This window comes from Microtus oregoni, unplaced genomic scaffold, assembly GCF_018167655.1.
Source record: "Microtus oregoni isolate MIOR12 unplaced genomic scaffold, Mior012 000006F_ref0000085, whole genome shotgun sequence".
Lineage (NCBI taxonomy): Eukaryota > Metazoa > Chordata > Mammalia > Rodentia > Cricetidae > Microtus > Microtus oregoni.
In genome coordinates, this window is record NW_024543065.1 from 59,132,501 (window position 1) to 59,147,738 (window position 15,238).

At 47.1% G+C, this 15,238-nt stretch overlaps 1 protein-coding gene across 1 annotated transcript; it reads right to left on the reverse strand.

Annotated features, from left to right (window-relative positions):
* Positions 1-11,134: 11,134 nt before the first annotated feature.
* On the reverse strand, positions 11,135-12,079 carry LOC121449973 (histo-blood group ABO system transferase-like). Its single transcript, XM_041654624.1, has one exon. The coding sequence runs from the start codon at positions 12,035-12,037 to the stop codon at positions 11,135-11,137; it is 903 nt and encodes a 300-aa protein (XP_041510558.1). The 5' UTR covers positions 12,038-12,079.
* Between the last annotated feature and the right edge of the window lie 3,159 nt (positions 12,080-15,238).

Consider the following 15,238-nt stretch of genomic DNA (forward strand, 5'->3'; position numbering starts at 1 on the left):
TGGCAACCAAAAGCAGGATCTGCAGGTGTACCAGCCCGAGCTGAGGACTGCCGGCAGGGCTTGGGAATGGAAGAGGATGGGGTGGAGGAGGCGGGATGGAGTTTGGGATGGAGTTCAGTGTAGGAAATGATCATAGGAACGGCGCTGGACCTTTGGAAGAGCAGCAGGTGCTCTTAACCACTGAGCCATCTCTCCAGTGCTTGTGTGCGTATATCCATGCCAAAACATACACATGTAGAGATGAGAGGTTTATAATGGGTATCTTCCTTATCATTTTCCATAAAATGATTTTTCATCATTCATATTTGAGACTGGGTTTGTCACAGAGCCTGACTGGATAGACTGGCTGGCCAGGACCCTCCTGTGCTGTGGGATAATGAAGATTTGTCACTGGTGTTGGTTTAAGAAAATACTGATTGACTAGTATCCATGCAGGAAATATAGGTGGGATGACCAGACTAAGAGAATTCTGGGAAGAGTAAAGTCTGCACCATGTGCATGCAGTTCCTACAGAGACCAGAAGAGGGCACTGGATCCACTAGAACTGGAGTTACAGACGATTGTGAACCTCCACGTGGGTGCTGGAACTCTAACCTGGGTCCCCTGGAAGAGCAGCCAGTGGTTTTAACTGCTGAGCCAGCTCTCCAGCCTCACTATCTGGCTCTCTAAGAGGAATTCTGCAAGCATTATACTGTTACTTCCTGCATTTTTTTAGAGTTCTTCCTGATTTATTCCCAAATAGGAGTTTTGTAGAAAATATATTCCAAGTAGGAGGGAGAAAGGGGTCAAGACAGGCTAACAGGGTAAATAGTTAAAATGTATCATGTACATGTAAGATTATCCTAACAAAACCCCTCCTCTTTTTTGGAGATGGAGTCTTGTGTAGTCCAGGCTAGCCTTCAACTTAAGATGCTCCTTGAAGTCCTGATTTTCCTGCCTCCATCTCTTGAATGCTGGTATTGCAGGCATGCACCACGATGTCTGGCTTATAAAAGGGATGAAGATTAAACTTGGGGTCTTGTCCTCACTAGGCAAGCACTCTACCAACTGAGCTATAGCCTCAGCCCTAAACCAATTCTTTGGCACAGTTAAGACGTATGAAAAAGGAAAATATTCATGAATAAAAATGGCAAACCAGGGCATGGTGATCACACTCAGAAAGCAAGGGTAGGTAGATTTCTATGGGTTCAAGGCTAGCCTGGGCAACATAGTGAGTTCCAGATTAGTCAGGGATACAGACTGAGACTCTGCCTAAAAAAAAAAAAAAACTTTGAATTTTTAGTCATCAAGTATTCATTGACGGTGTATAGTAAATACACTTAAACATATGCATTGATTGGAATGCTGAGGTGCTTGCCATGTAGTTTTACACACACACACACACACACACACACACACACACACACACCCCAGTGCTTTCTATGAACCGTGTTTATATGGTTGATGTGGCTTTAACCAGCAGGACTTTTTTTTTATTATCATTTTGCATTTACACTTGCAAGGACCAGTGACCGTCAGCGTGGTACCATCAGATCTCGGTCTCTCAAGGTAACTTTGCAGTCAGCTACAAACCCAGCTATGGGCAATCTTTTCCCAGGCAACAAGGGCAGGAAATCCCACTCCAAAGCTCTGTACTGATGGTAAGTATATCTTTTGCAGCAATTCCATAAAGCAAGATCCAGGAGGAAGTGGAAAACTTACAAGTATGAATTTTAAACAAATTAGCAATATATGAATTTTAAGGTTTTTTTCTTTTTAATTTTCTGTTGCACCAAGGGCATGCCTATACAGGTCGCTTGGAGCTAGACAAGGGCATCAGATTTCCTGGAATTGAAGATACAGGTAGTTGTGAGCCACCATGTGGGTGCCAGGAATCTAAGTCCTGTCTTTTGCAAGAGCAGCCGGTATCTTTTCCCACGGAGCCATCTTTCTAGCCCCAAGGATGCTGAATTTTGACAATTTGCTCAAAGCTGTTGAAATAACAACATAGCTTTACTTACTAATGTTTATGCATGGTGGACTATACCAATCAATTTTTCTAACAGCTTTGTGGAGTTATAATCTGTGTGCTATTCACAAAAAAGTGCAGGACTCACTATGACTGAGAAAACTCAGAGAGAAATTGGGGTTCAGCTGGAGACCTGAAAGGCAAAACAGCCAGTCACTGGCTCTCACCTCTACCTCAGTCTGAAAATGGCGATCCTGCCTCCAGGAATCTCAGAATGAGACTATGTCTGATAGCTGTCTCCTCCCGTTTTATATTCCTCTCTAGTGCTAGGATTAAGGGCGTGTACCACTACTGCCTGGTTTCTGTGGCAAACTAGTGTGTGTACTGGGATTAAAGGTGTGTGTTATTGCTACCTGGTCTATAAGACTGGCCACTGTGGCTGTTTTACTTTTCTGATCCTCAGGCAAGTTTTATTCATTAAAATACAAGTGAAATGCCCCTACATCACAGGCTGTTAGTGTATGCGTTGAAACACACAGCTGTTGACAGAATTTCAGAACACTTTGTCCACATCCCAAAAGCCCCTTAGGTACTCTTCTGACTGATGGCTGAAACCACAGCAGAATGTAGTGGCTGCTCACGGCACTCTCTTCGAGTCTGTGTACTGACACGTCTGATGTGCCTCTTTTAGACTCTTTCCCTGCAACATACACAAAACCCCTAGAGATGCTGCCTCCCAACTCACTGTGAGCGGACCTGGAGCAGGTGCTTGACTGTAACCACAAGGGGCCGAGCCTCTTTCAGGATGGGCGGTGGCACCTACTGCCAGTTCTAGACAAATGCTTTGCTTCTTAGCTGCTAGAGCGGGCGGAAGATCCCATGTTTCCAGCTTAATGAAGGCCTAAGCAGGTGACAACCGGCTTAACTGGTACGCCAGGCTGGTGTTCGCTATGCCCACAGTCAAGGTGCATTTCTCCTGAAACGTGAGTGCTTTCTCAGTGGGGCTGGGTTCTTGAAAGTCGAAATTTGCTTGCCTGAGAGCCAGAGCAGAGGTGTCCTCGGAATATGAGCAATGTTCTCACTAAAACAGATGTGCTCTCTCTGGTGTGAGCAACCCAGGTGACCCGCACATGCTTTGGCATGGAGGTGTCCCCAGGCACCGATATGGTATGTCCTCCTTTAATTGTGCTAACCTCTGCCCTAGAGGCCTGTGAACCTCCGACTCTGTTCATGAACAATAGCTTTAATCCCAGCACTCTGGAGGCAAAGGCAGGTGTATCTCTGTGAGTTCTAGGCCGGCCTGATTTATAGAGCAAGTTCCAGGACTGGATCAAAAGCTGCAGAGAAACCCTGTCTCAAAACAAAACAAAAAATAATAATAATAAAATGAAAGCAATAGCTTTTGCCCCATTTGGTCCCCTGAGTGTCTGAATGTAGGGACAGAAAAATCTCAGTGTTCATGTTCGTTGGACCAGATGGGTCCCAAGACTCCTTCATAACACCTTTGTGTTGAACAAGTTGAACATGACTCCTTTGCCTCCAGGTTGGAACAAAAGGGTCTAGAACCTTTGGTGCTTCGGATGTAGTCTAGTCAGGAGGCATGCACCTTTTTCCAGGGAGATACAAAAAACATCTGTGTACCCCAGGTAAGGGGGCACCCCAGGTAAGGGGGTACCCCGATACTGGCAGACCAAAGAAATGAGTCTGACCAAATTTGGCTTGGAGAGCCAATGAGTGGGAATAGGTTACTCTTGGGCAGCCATGACACCAGGAGGTTCCCAGGGTGACTTATAAATGGCCTAAGAAGTCCCATTTGGCCAATTGTTTACCTCTGAGAGAGCAGCAACTGCAATGTCAGGGAGGGGAGGGACGCTAAGAGGGTCTCCCGAATCTCACCCTCCTTCCCCTCCCCCCACAACAGAGAATTTGAAAGTCCCATTTCATGAGAGTCTAGTATGGGTCATCACAGCTGGTCTACAGCTAGACGATAATTGTGATGATAAAATGGTGCAGGTCCCTGAGGGGCAGCAGCAGCGGGCCACCAGAAGCAGCCAGGTCCCATCGCCAGAGGCCTCTGTGGGTCCCAGGTGGGTGGGAGGCCGGGTGAGAGACCTCGGTGGATGGCCGATCCCTCAAGGAGGAGGAGCCACGGCCAGTGAGAGGCAGAGACTGATAGGAAGGCCATGCAGAATGAGTTTAGATATAGTTCATTTAGTAAATGGGAAGGAAATGGAAGCGGGAGGGAGAGAGAAATGGAAGGAGGTGGGGAAAGGAGAGGAAAACGGAAGGGAGGAGAGGAGAGGGGAGGAGAGGAGGGGAGGGGAGGGAAGAGGAGAGGGGAGGGGAGGGAAAGAAGAGGAGAGAAGGCTTGGCAGCAGCCACCTCTTCCAAGAGATACAGGACAGAGAGAGTGCAGGCTGGAAGCAAAGTGGAAGAAAGATCCCCTTGCCTCAGCTGGAGTGTTTGTGTGTGTGTGTGGGGGGGGGGGGGGCGGGGAGTGTGTGGGGCTTGTCTCTTAAAGGGACAGGACAGACCATTACAGTAATGGCAAGTACAACCTGGAGGAGACAGCTTCTCCAGGTCAGGTGTGCCTTAGGCAGTGTGGTGGTTTAAAAGAAAATGCCCCCCCCAAAGGGGGTGGCACTATTAGGAAGGGTGGCCTTGTTGGAATAGGTGTGGTCTTGTTGGAGGAAGCGTGTCACTGTGGAGGCAGCCTCTGAAGTCTCATATATGCACAAACCATGCCCAGTGAGATCAGATCACTTCCTGTTATCCGTGAGTCAAGATGTAAGAACTCTCAGCTTCTTCTCCAGCACCACGTCTGCCTGCACACTGCCATGCTTCCTGCCATGAGGATAATGGACTAAACCTCTGAACTGTAAATATTTTCCTTTATAAGAGTTGCCGTGGTCATGATGTCTCTTCATAGCAAGAGAAATCCTAAGACAGGTGGCCCACCTGTTGACCGGGACAGAGGTCTCTCCAGAACAGTGGGGAGCTTGGCCCTACCCAGTGTGCCTTAGCTGGATGGGCAGGACGGGACCCGACAGTCAAGAGAAATGGGTATGTCTCCTCCAGACTTCTCTCAGTCATGCTGAGTCCTCTAGGAACAGATGGATCTTCAGTTGGGTGGGCCTTCTAGGCCGTCTGCACAAGAGGACAGCGACTGTGACCCTCTTCCAGGACAGATTCCCCAGTGCTCCTCACTGGCCTCCACTTGGAACCAGTGAGTGACTGGCTGGCAGATGCACAGATCTAAGTTTTAGCATGGAACCCTGCTTCTGGGTGTCCCTTTAGCGCCCTTCTCCAAAGCTGGGTGCATCTGATACGGAGTTGGGACTTTCTCCGAGAAGACACATGGCCACCAATATGTCACTTATATAGACATATTTAGCCCCTCCCACTGCTTGGTGGCCCTTTCACTTTGCCATTGACACTGTTCAAGCACCCAGCTCTGTACAGTCCCATTTCTGTGAGCTCCTAGGGTCTCTCTCTCTCTCTCTCTCTCTCTCTCTCTCTCTCTCTCTCTTAGCAAGGGTGTGGAGAGTTATTAGATGGGCCAAGGCACATGGAGGCAACTGCTTAGGTAGCACAGGAAGACAGCCACTCTGGCCGTAGAGCAGAAGTCTTTACTTCTCTTAGTGGCTACACACCTCTCAGATGCAAGAACTCTGTGCCACCTTTCATTTGTGACACCAAGGGAAAGAGGACGTCCACGCCCTCACACACTCGCCAGATAAGCACGGAGCTTGCTCACAGCAGTAATGGAAATTCTGAGACTGAGCACATGGACCACTATGTGACCCCCTGGGATCAGGACTGAGGGGCCATTCACTTGCTGCAGGGAGACCCTCACCAAAAGTGGGGACCTAGGAACACAAGGAACAGAGTGGACGAGGAAGAAAATGAACAGAGGAGGCAGTTGGAGCTGTCCCAGAGGGGTGGTTTGTGTGTTGTCTGCATCCGACACTGTAGTGAGACATTAGAAGAGCCTTCCAAGTCCCAAGTCCCAGGCGAGATGCACTCTTCTGAAGGACTCTTGCAACTCTTGGTTGATTGGTTAGACAAGGTGTACCAGGGAAGGGAGGGATGGAGGGAAAGGACGTCAAAGAGCAAAAGAGTGAGAGCCCAGGCGCTCAGCCGCAGGATTGCCTAATGCTTATTTATAGCCCTGTTGCTCTTTGCAGGAGGGTGGCACTTGGGGACAGTTCAAGATGGCAGATTCCAGGGGAGCCTGAATTACTGTTACCACCAACCCCCATCATCAGGTCCACACTCTCCTCAGCACCTAAACTCACTATTCTAACAGTGAGTTCCAGGCCAGCCAGGACTAGACTTCTACTCTTGTGGCTGGGTAAGCATTAGCCCTACACGTCCTCCTCCACCTTTGCAGAAGCCACCACGATACTGAGCTATGCAGAGGAGTCAGCCTCCCCAGGAAGTAGCAGACAATGGCAAATGCCACCAGATAGAAAGGTCTTGAGATAAGCTGACCTAGGTCATCTCCAGAAACCCCTGAATTGCGGGATGGCCTGCGGAGAAATAAAAGCCCTTTCCCTGCCTGTGGCCACTCACTGTTCACACTACTTCTACCTTTCAGAACTGGTAAAGTCTGGTTTCACATGTCTGTTATGTAACTCTTGGGCTAGATGTGCAGTTACATGGAAAGAGTGCTCACCTAGCATGCGCATGACCCTGGGCCTGATCTTCAGCACTGCATAAAACTGCTCTGGTGGCTTTGCCTGAGTAATCAGCTCTAGGGAGGTGGAGGCAGAAGGATTGGAAGTTCAAAGTCATCCTCAGACACAAAGCAAGTTTGAGGCCAGCCTGACTCCTAAAAACAATATTCTTAAAAAGCCCACTTTGTGGAGTTAGAGAGATGGATTAATGGTTATTAGCACTGACTGATCTTCCAGAGGACCCAGGTTTGATTCTCACCACTCACATGGCAGCTCACAAACATCTGTAACTCCAGTTCTGGGGAAACTGATGCCCTCTTCTGACCTCCAAGGGCACACAGCATGCAAAAGGTGCCCAGACATATATGCAGGGAAAAATCCATACATATAAAATAAATAAATTAAAAAATAATAAAGATTAAAATGCAGAAGCCTACTTTACAAATGAGTGACCAGCCCTAGACAGTTCCAGCGTGATCTCTAGTTTCGCCTTTCTCCTACAAATGAGATCATTTTCTTCTATGCGGTTATGCAGAATGTATGTATGTATGCCACAGGTTATCAATTTATAAACCAGACTCAGAAAGACAAATGCTGAACGTGCTTGCTCATGCGTAGAACCTTGCTATTATAAACACACATATATACCACACACATGCACACACACACACACACACACACACACACACCACAGAAAGGTAGGAAGACTTGAGGGGATGACTTAGGCTCTGGGGAGTCATGAAAGAAGCAGGTAACAATGGGAAAATACTGTCAAAATATGTGATGTTATTGAATGTAAATACCACGTGACTATTATGTATATCATCATGCTGAGAATCATCCTGGCTTTGACTCCAACCCTATGTTCAGTTCAACCACACATGCCACCTTTCAGCATCTCCCCAGACCCCTGGCCAGACAGTGCACATCCTCTACACAACATACAGACTCTGGATACCAAGGGCTGAGCCACGGCTGCTTTATTAGAATTGCTGTGATAAAGACTAGTTTTAGCCATAGTTTTTTATTATTATTAAAACACAATAAAGCAGGAAGAAGCATCACTGCAAAGATTCCTCTCCCTCAGCAGTTTGGTTCCAAGTGGACTCAGCATAGCTTTTCCCTCATGTTACCCTGGAACCCTGGAAGACAGGAAGATGGGCATTAGAGTTCAGATCCAAAATACCCCACTTTACCCTGACTTATGCCAAGCCAACAAAACTTGTGTGTTGCAGGCTTGGTCTCCAAAGCTGCAATGGTCAAAGGTGATAAAATGACTGGATTCTGAAGGCTTTGGCGCCAGTGGCAGATTCACAACAGAGTGGGCTGTTAGAGGGTGATGTAGATGTCAGGAGGCAGGGCCCAGGGGGAAGAAGAAGGCTGTTGGGGACAAAGTGCCTTTGGAGGATAATTTTGTCTCCATAGCCTTGCCCCCTCTCTCTTGGTCTTTGCTTCCTGTTGGCTAGCATTTGAGAGGCTCTCCCTCCACCATGGCCACAAGCCTGAAGCAACGAGGCCAAGTAATGATGGGCCAAAATCCCCCACTATGAGCCAAAAGAAGTTGGTTTTTCCAGGTATTTTGTCAAAGTGATAGAAAGATAATGAGGATTGGGGTGGCCTCACTATAGGTACTGGGCTTATGGGAGGACTTCTCAATCCCCTTAGAAGTGCAGACATACCTCCTTGACCCACCTCCTAACTCTCCTGTCCCTGAGACTTCAACATGACTTTGGCCTCATAGGCAATGACATACAGAATGTTATCCCAGTGAGAAGCATGATAAAAGTAAGTCACATCTGTACAGGTACACTCATTTTAAACAGGGAGTGCGCCTTTTTTTCTCTCCGTGGTACCAGGAATTGAACACATGCTGGGAAAGTGTTGTAGGAAGGACCTACACTTTCTAGCAGCAAACAGTCTGCCCCTGGGAGCCCAGCATGCTTTACAGGCTCACTGCAGGAGTGTAATGCCACGGAAGACCCAACACTAGGATCTAGAAATGGCACGAAGTGCACATCTGTCTTCTTGAAGCTGAACTGTAAGGGCAGAGATGGCCCCTGCTGAGACAGAAGGTGGTGACGTCTGAGGAGTCCTAGGACAGCCATGACGTCATAGCTGAGACTCAAATGATGGGATGGAAAGGGGATGGTTTGACCTCAGGGCCTGCTCTGCTGCTGTGACTGGTCACAGGGCCCTTGGGAACACTACTAGTATATTTTCACTTTCTATTCAGGAGACAACGTTTTGCTGAATTGTTTCGTTGTAAAAACAGCTTCTCAGTATTGACATGAAGTGTGTGTGTGTGTGTGTGTGTGTGTGTGTGTGTGTGTGTGTAATTGTTGGAACACTATCCAATAATAGAGTCATGTAAAGAGATTCCTGAATGTGTATGTGTGAAAATCCTAAGAAAACAAGATAAGAATCTTGTGACCTTAGTTTTTTCAAAACATGGAACTGTTCTTGGACTATGCTTTTGTGTTCTTCCCAGGTGTAGTGGACAGGAATGAATTTCTTCCGATTTTTCATTACACCTGGCTATTGTTATTAGTTTTATGCCTCCATGGAAAAACACGTTTTGTCATGTGCAGCTTGCCCCTAAGTTCGTGCCCTTTACTCACGCGAGTCTCCTTGACCCTCAGAGTATAAACTGTCTGATGCTCTGAATATAGCTGGCTAGTGTATAAGATTTCGGCCTTCCTCATTCATTGGCGCCATTCTCCCAGATCCCACTGCCTCTAGAACAGTAAACAGCCTACAAGCCTGAACATGGTGGTGTATACCCTTAATCCCAGAGCTCTGTAGGCAGAGGTAGGAGGATCTCTCTGAGTTCGAGGCTCTACATAGCAAGTTCCAGGCCTACACAGTGAGACCTTGTATCAAACAACAACAAAACCAAATCTTAAATTTGGAGCCTCAAAAGAGAAGGCTCCAGTAACTAAGACATTTTTCATGCACAGAAGGAAGCCAAAGGCTGCTACGGGGTAACCCTCTGCCCCTCTGCACCGTATAGAGAAAAGAAAGAGAAAGAACTAAAACAGAACCACGGAAATCTAAGATTTCTGCAATAACTACCACTGCCAGAGAGCACAGAAAGGATTTCTAAGTAAAAGAGAGACAAAAGCTTTCTGTTCTCAGGAAATCATCTTCAACTACTTGGTGAATCATGAAGCTAAACTCAGGGGCTACGAGCAATCCATCACAGCTCTCCGCCAAAAACTGACTGTGTTTTGAGATGGACAGAAGCCAGGCATGAGGAAAGGGGGTCCCGGTCTGACATCACATCACCTCTGAGCAAGCATTCAGGGGAACTCACCCACTGACACGAAGGATTTGGAGAGGGCCGGGCTCTGGTGGCGCTATCTTTAATTCCAGCACTTGGGACATAGAGGCAATCTGTGAGTTTGAGGCCAGTCTGGTCTACAGAGCCAGTTCCAGGACAACCAGGGCTACAGAGAAACCCTGTTTTGAAAAAAAAAAAAACATAAAAACAAAAAACCAAAACCAAAACCAACCAACCAAGCAAAGAACTTGAAGAGGAAGTGATTTGGCTTACAGCTCACCTTGGCCAAAGATCAAAGCAGGCCCTGTGTGACAGTTGCCCTGAAAGGCAGATGTGTGACTAGACCTCCCGTCTTCTGGAAAGGTGTTGTCATGATACTCTGCTCACCAGGACAAGACGATACTAACTGGCCTTGTTCAGCCTGAAGGGCTGTTAAGGAAGAGAAGGCCAAGTGGGCCTAACCTAAGAAATCAGACTGCCTAAATGTGTGTTGGGGGTGGGGGTACCTTTGTGTCTGATAACGTTGACATTGAGTGTGGTGTCATAGCTTCAGCCGTCAACTTCCCATAGGAAGAGAGGACCTCAACTGAGGAACTGTCTCCATCAGACTTTTATCCACCAGTAAAATTGTCTCGTCAGTTAAGGCTTTTCCTTAACTGATGATTGATGTGGGAGGGCCCAGACTACCATGGGCGGCACCACTTGGACAAGTAGTCCTAAGCTATATGAGACAGGAAACCGAACAAGCCAATGGGAGCAATCTCGCAAGCTGCGTTCCTCCGTGGTCTCCGCTTGAGTTCCTGCCTCCAGGTTCCTGCCTGAGTTCCTGCCCTGGCTTCCCTCAGTGATGGAGTATTATATCCCGTAAGCTGTACAAACCCTTTCATCCCGATTTTATCACAGCAAGGGAAAGAGAACCACGCCAGGCGGGGTGCAGGTGCAATTATTCCTGAGCATCCTTTTCAACCAATTGGAAATGTGAAGCCTGTGCTCACACTAAGAAAAACTGGTTCTGAGCCGGGCGGTGGTGGCACACACCTTGACTCCCTGCACTTGGGAGGCAGAGGCATGCAGATCTTTGTGAGGTTGAGGCCAGCCTGGTCTGCAAAGTGAGTTCCAGGACAGCAGCCAGGGCTACACAGAGAAGCCCTGTCTGGAAAAACTGAAAAATTAAAAAAAAAATTGCTTCTGATCTCAGATAGTATGTTAGCAGACTGAAGATCCTTGTCACTGACCCTGTTCGGGATCTCCCTGGAAGTCTTGGTGAGTGTAAGTCCAGGGGTATTTGCTGATTCGTACAAACATTTCCCTGTTTATCAACTCTTCTTGAAAACGTTGTCTGTTCAGAAGTTCCTTATTCCACATGTACTCGGGAGAGAGGACCTTGGTGGGTTTGTTGTAAAGGAGATATTTGTTCAGATAGCTTTCATCAGGCCGCACGACCTGGATGTGAGCAGCTTGGTCCAGCATCATCGCCTGGTAACACAGCTTGGTGAGCCTGTAAACTTCCAGTACCTTTCCCCCAAAGAAGGCCCCCGAGTAGTAATAATCTCCCTCATCCTCAGAAATGTAGGCTTGTGACTGAGGTTGCCTTTCATAGGCCAACATTTGTCTTGGCAATCCAAAGAACAGAGGGTGCAGGGTGCCAAACAAGGAGGACAGGATCTCCACGCCAACACTGTTGCAGAAAACCATGTTCACATGAGCACAGACCAGGTAATCCACCTCCTTCGCAAAGCGCTGCTGGGAAAAATGGCTGATCACCTCCATCCTGTAGATGTAGGTGTTCAGAGGATGCGCAGAAGCCTGGGCTTCCAGAATTATCATCTGCCTCCCCTTAGAGGTCTTCAGGAGTGGCACGCTAGCTGGCTGATCAGTGAAAATGTAGTACTTCACCCTGTGTCCCTCCATGAAGTACATCTCCGCGGTCTGCAGGAACACTTTTAGGAAGGCTACATATTCTCCGGTGGCAAACACCACTAACCCAATGGAGACATTCTGGAGCCGGAATTGCTGGTTCAGGATTTTAATATGGAAAGTCCCGTCCCACACGATGGGAGCCAGCCAAGGCGTCTGTATGGCTATGTTTTCACTACTGGGCACTAGTAGTTTCGACTGATAATACCACATCCTGGACACATTCACTATTTTCAGGTGGTCCACTTCTCTAACTGTTATGCTCTCCTCGGCTAGAATATATTTTGGCTTCTGTTTTCCCAGGACCAGGAAAGCATAGACAAAGAAGGTCAATGAGAGGGCGAGTAGGAAAACAAAGATCACAGAAAGAAGTGAGTGATATTTTGATTTCTCAGATTTCGGCAGCAGGTGGGTCACGGCTGTTGGGGTCTCCTCCATGACGTGAGGGCAACTTGTGCTGGGTAGGACGGGCCAAATCCAAGGGGCTCAGACTTCCAAGTCTCCCATTGCACAGCCCACTCATTCAGCAGCCCTCCAAACTCCACACAACTGACCCAAGTGCCAGGTACCACGTGGTTCAAATGGAGGGGGTCTCGAAATCCCGACAGAACTTCAGAAAAGTCAGTGTCTCTTTATGGGCATCAAAGCAAAGGCACGGCAGGCTAGGACAGAACTCAGGATCCCTGACACATGCACAGGAGACTAGCTGAGGACATCACTGGCAGGCCAAGAGGAGAAATTGTGATGAAATCAGGGCAGGGCAGACACCATCACAAGTAGCCTGACCCTCAGGACACTCATGCTCCACCTTGTCCTTGGTGATCGCGATGTGGGAAACTGTAAGCAGAAGCTATTTCCTTGGGACCAGACTGTCTCTCACATCACTCTAGGTGGGTTGCTGAGGCAGGGGGTCCTTCCCACTTGGAAGGACCCATTGAGTAGCCACGGTAAAGAAGGTGATGTAGGTGAAAATTTCTGCACCCCATGAACCTCTCCACCAACGCAATAATCCAAATCAGACCAAATCAAACTGAATTGGAAAAAGCCCAGGTTTAATGGATACCATTGCTCCCGGGTGGCCATCCATCCCCCTAGAGAAGAGTCGGGGAAGGAAGACCGGACAAACGATGTGTTTGTTCTCTGGGGTACAATTTAAATAGCCCGTGGAAGTGGTCTTGAGCACCTCTGGGGAGGGGTCATTATTTGGTGGGCTTTCTCAGAGGTGGAGTCTGGACTGAGACAACTCCCAGGGGCAGGGACTTGGGATGGAACATCTATCCACATTCCAGACTCTGGATATATGGATGCCAGGGGCTGGGTGACACTTCCACCCAAACTTCAAGCATCAATGTTTGTTTTCCCCTTATTTTCCTAGTATCACAGAGAACCCATTCAGGATTTTTTCTGAAGTGGCAGGCTTTACATTGTTAGAGCTGGGTTGCTAACTCTAGTTAGCATTATCTTGTTCAATCATCACCCTAAGTGAATGCAGCCCTGTTGGAAAACCTGTCCGTGAAAGGTCCAGGCTCAGGATTGGCTTCAACCTTGAACAACGTTAAAAAACAAGAGATTCCAAATTCGGTGGGCAACCCCTTCATCATAGTTTACTTTTTAAAAAAATATTTATTTATTTATTATGTATACAATATTCTGTCTGTGTGTATGCCTGCAGGCCAGAAGAGGGCACGAGACCCCATTACAGATGGTTGTGAGCCACCATGTGGTTGCTGGGAATTGAACTCAGGACCTTTGGAAGAGCAGGCAATGCTCTTAACCTTTGAGCCATCTCTCCAGTCCCCATAGTTTACTTTCTATTGCAGTGATAAAGACCACAAAAAAAGCAACTTGGGGAGGAAAGGGTTGATTTCACCTTACAGCTGGCTCACAGTCTATCATGAAAGGAGATCAGGGCAGGAACTAAAGCAGAGACCATGGGCGAGCAGTAGTTTATGGCTTGCTCCCCATAGCTTGCTCAGCCTGCTTTCTTATACACCCTTGGGACCACCTGCCTCAGGGTGGCATCACCCACAGGGAACTCGGCCCACCTTCATCAATAATTTATCAAAAAAAATATCCCAGTTGAAGAGGCTCTCTTTCTCCAGTGTGCACTTTGGACATCTTTATTAAAGATGCAGTGGCTATAGCCGTGTGAGCTTCTGACCTGTTCTGTCTCACCACCCTCCATGTCTGTTTCGCCGACAGTACCATGCTGTTGTCACTATGGCTCTGTAGTGTATATTTGAGGTCAGGGATAGTGACACCTCCTGCATTATCACTATTTCTCAGGATTTCTTTGTCTTTTACATTTCCATTTGAATTTTTTTCCAAGATAGGTTTTCTCTGTGTAGACTGGCTGTTCTGGAACTCATTTTGTTGACCAGGCTGGCCTCAAACTCACAGCCATCCACCTGCCTCTGCCTCCCAAGTGCTGGGATTAAAGTTGGGTACCACCACTGCCTAGCTCCATTTGACTTTTAAGGTGGCCTTTTCTTTTTCTGTGGAGAAGAGTACAGGAATCTGGTGATGTGTGCATCGACTCTGTAGATTAGTGAGAGCCTTTTTCACAATATTTGTTCTTTGAATCCCTGAGCATGCTAAGTCTTTTCATATTCTACTGTCTTCCTCAATTTCCTTCTTCTGGTGTTTTAAAGCTTGTATGCAGACAACTTTCACTTCCTTGGTTAAGTTTACTCCAAGACATTTTATCAGTCTTGAGGCGATTTTGAATATGATCACCTCCTCAGTATGTCATATGTACACACCCACACACATATATATATATAACTATGAAAGCTATTGATTTTTGTATGTTGGTTTGTATCCTGCCACTTTGAAAGTGCATGTTTATCATCTCCAAGAGTTTCCTGGTGGAGTCTTTATGGTCCCTAATGTGTAGAATCACATCACCTGAGAGTAAAGGCACTTAGGTTTCTTCCTTTCTGTTTGTATCCACTCTATTTTCCGCTCTTGTCTGCTCTAGTTAAGACTTCACGTGTGACGTTGAAGAGGCGGTCAGAGTGGGTCTGCTTGTCTTAGCTTTGACCTCAGTGGGGATGTTTTGTTTTTCTGCACTGAGAGTGAGGTTGGCTGTAGGTTTGTCTCAAATATATAATAAATATAATTATACTATTGAGATATAGTTGCTCCACTCCTCAGCCTTTGAGAGGTTTTTGTCATGACATTGGATTTTAACAGAAGGCTTTCCTGCATCCGATGCGCATGTGAATTCTGCCTTTGAGTCTGTGATGATGTTCAGTGATTTACTTATGTTGATTCACATCTGCATCTCTGGGACAATGTCAACCTGGTGCGTTCTTGAATTCAGTCCACAATGACTTTAGTGAACATCTTTCTGTCGATGTTTATCAGTGAGACCAGCCTATAATTTTTTTTTTATGTTGTGGCTTTGTCTGA

Coding starts and splice junctions, on each gene's coding strand:
- LOC121449973 (XM_041654624.1), bottom strand. CDS start 12,037: ATGTGGTATTATCAGTCGAAACTACTAGTGCCCAGTAGTGAAAACATA.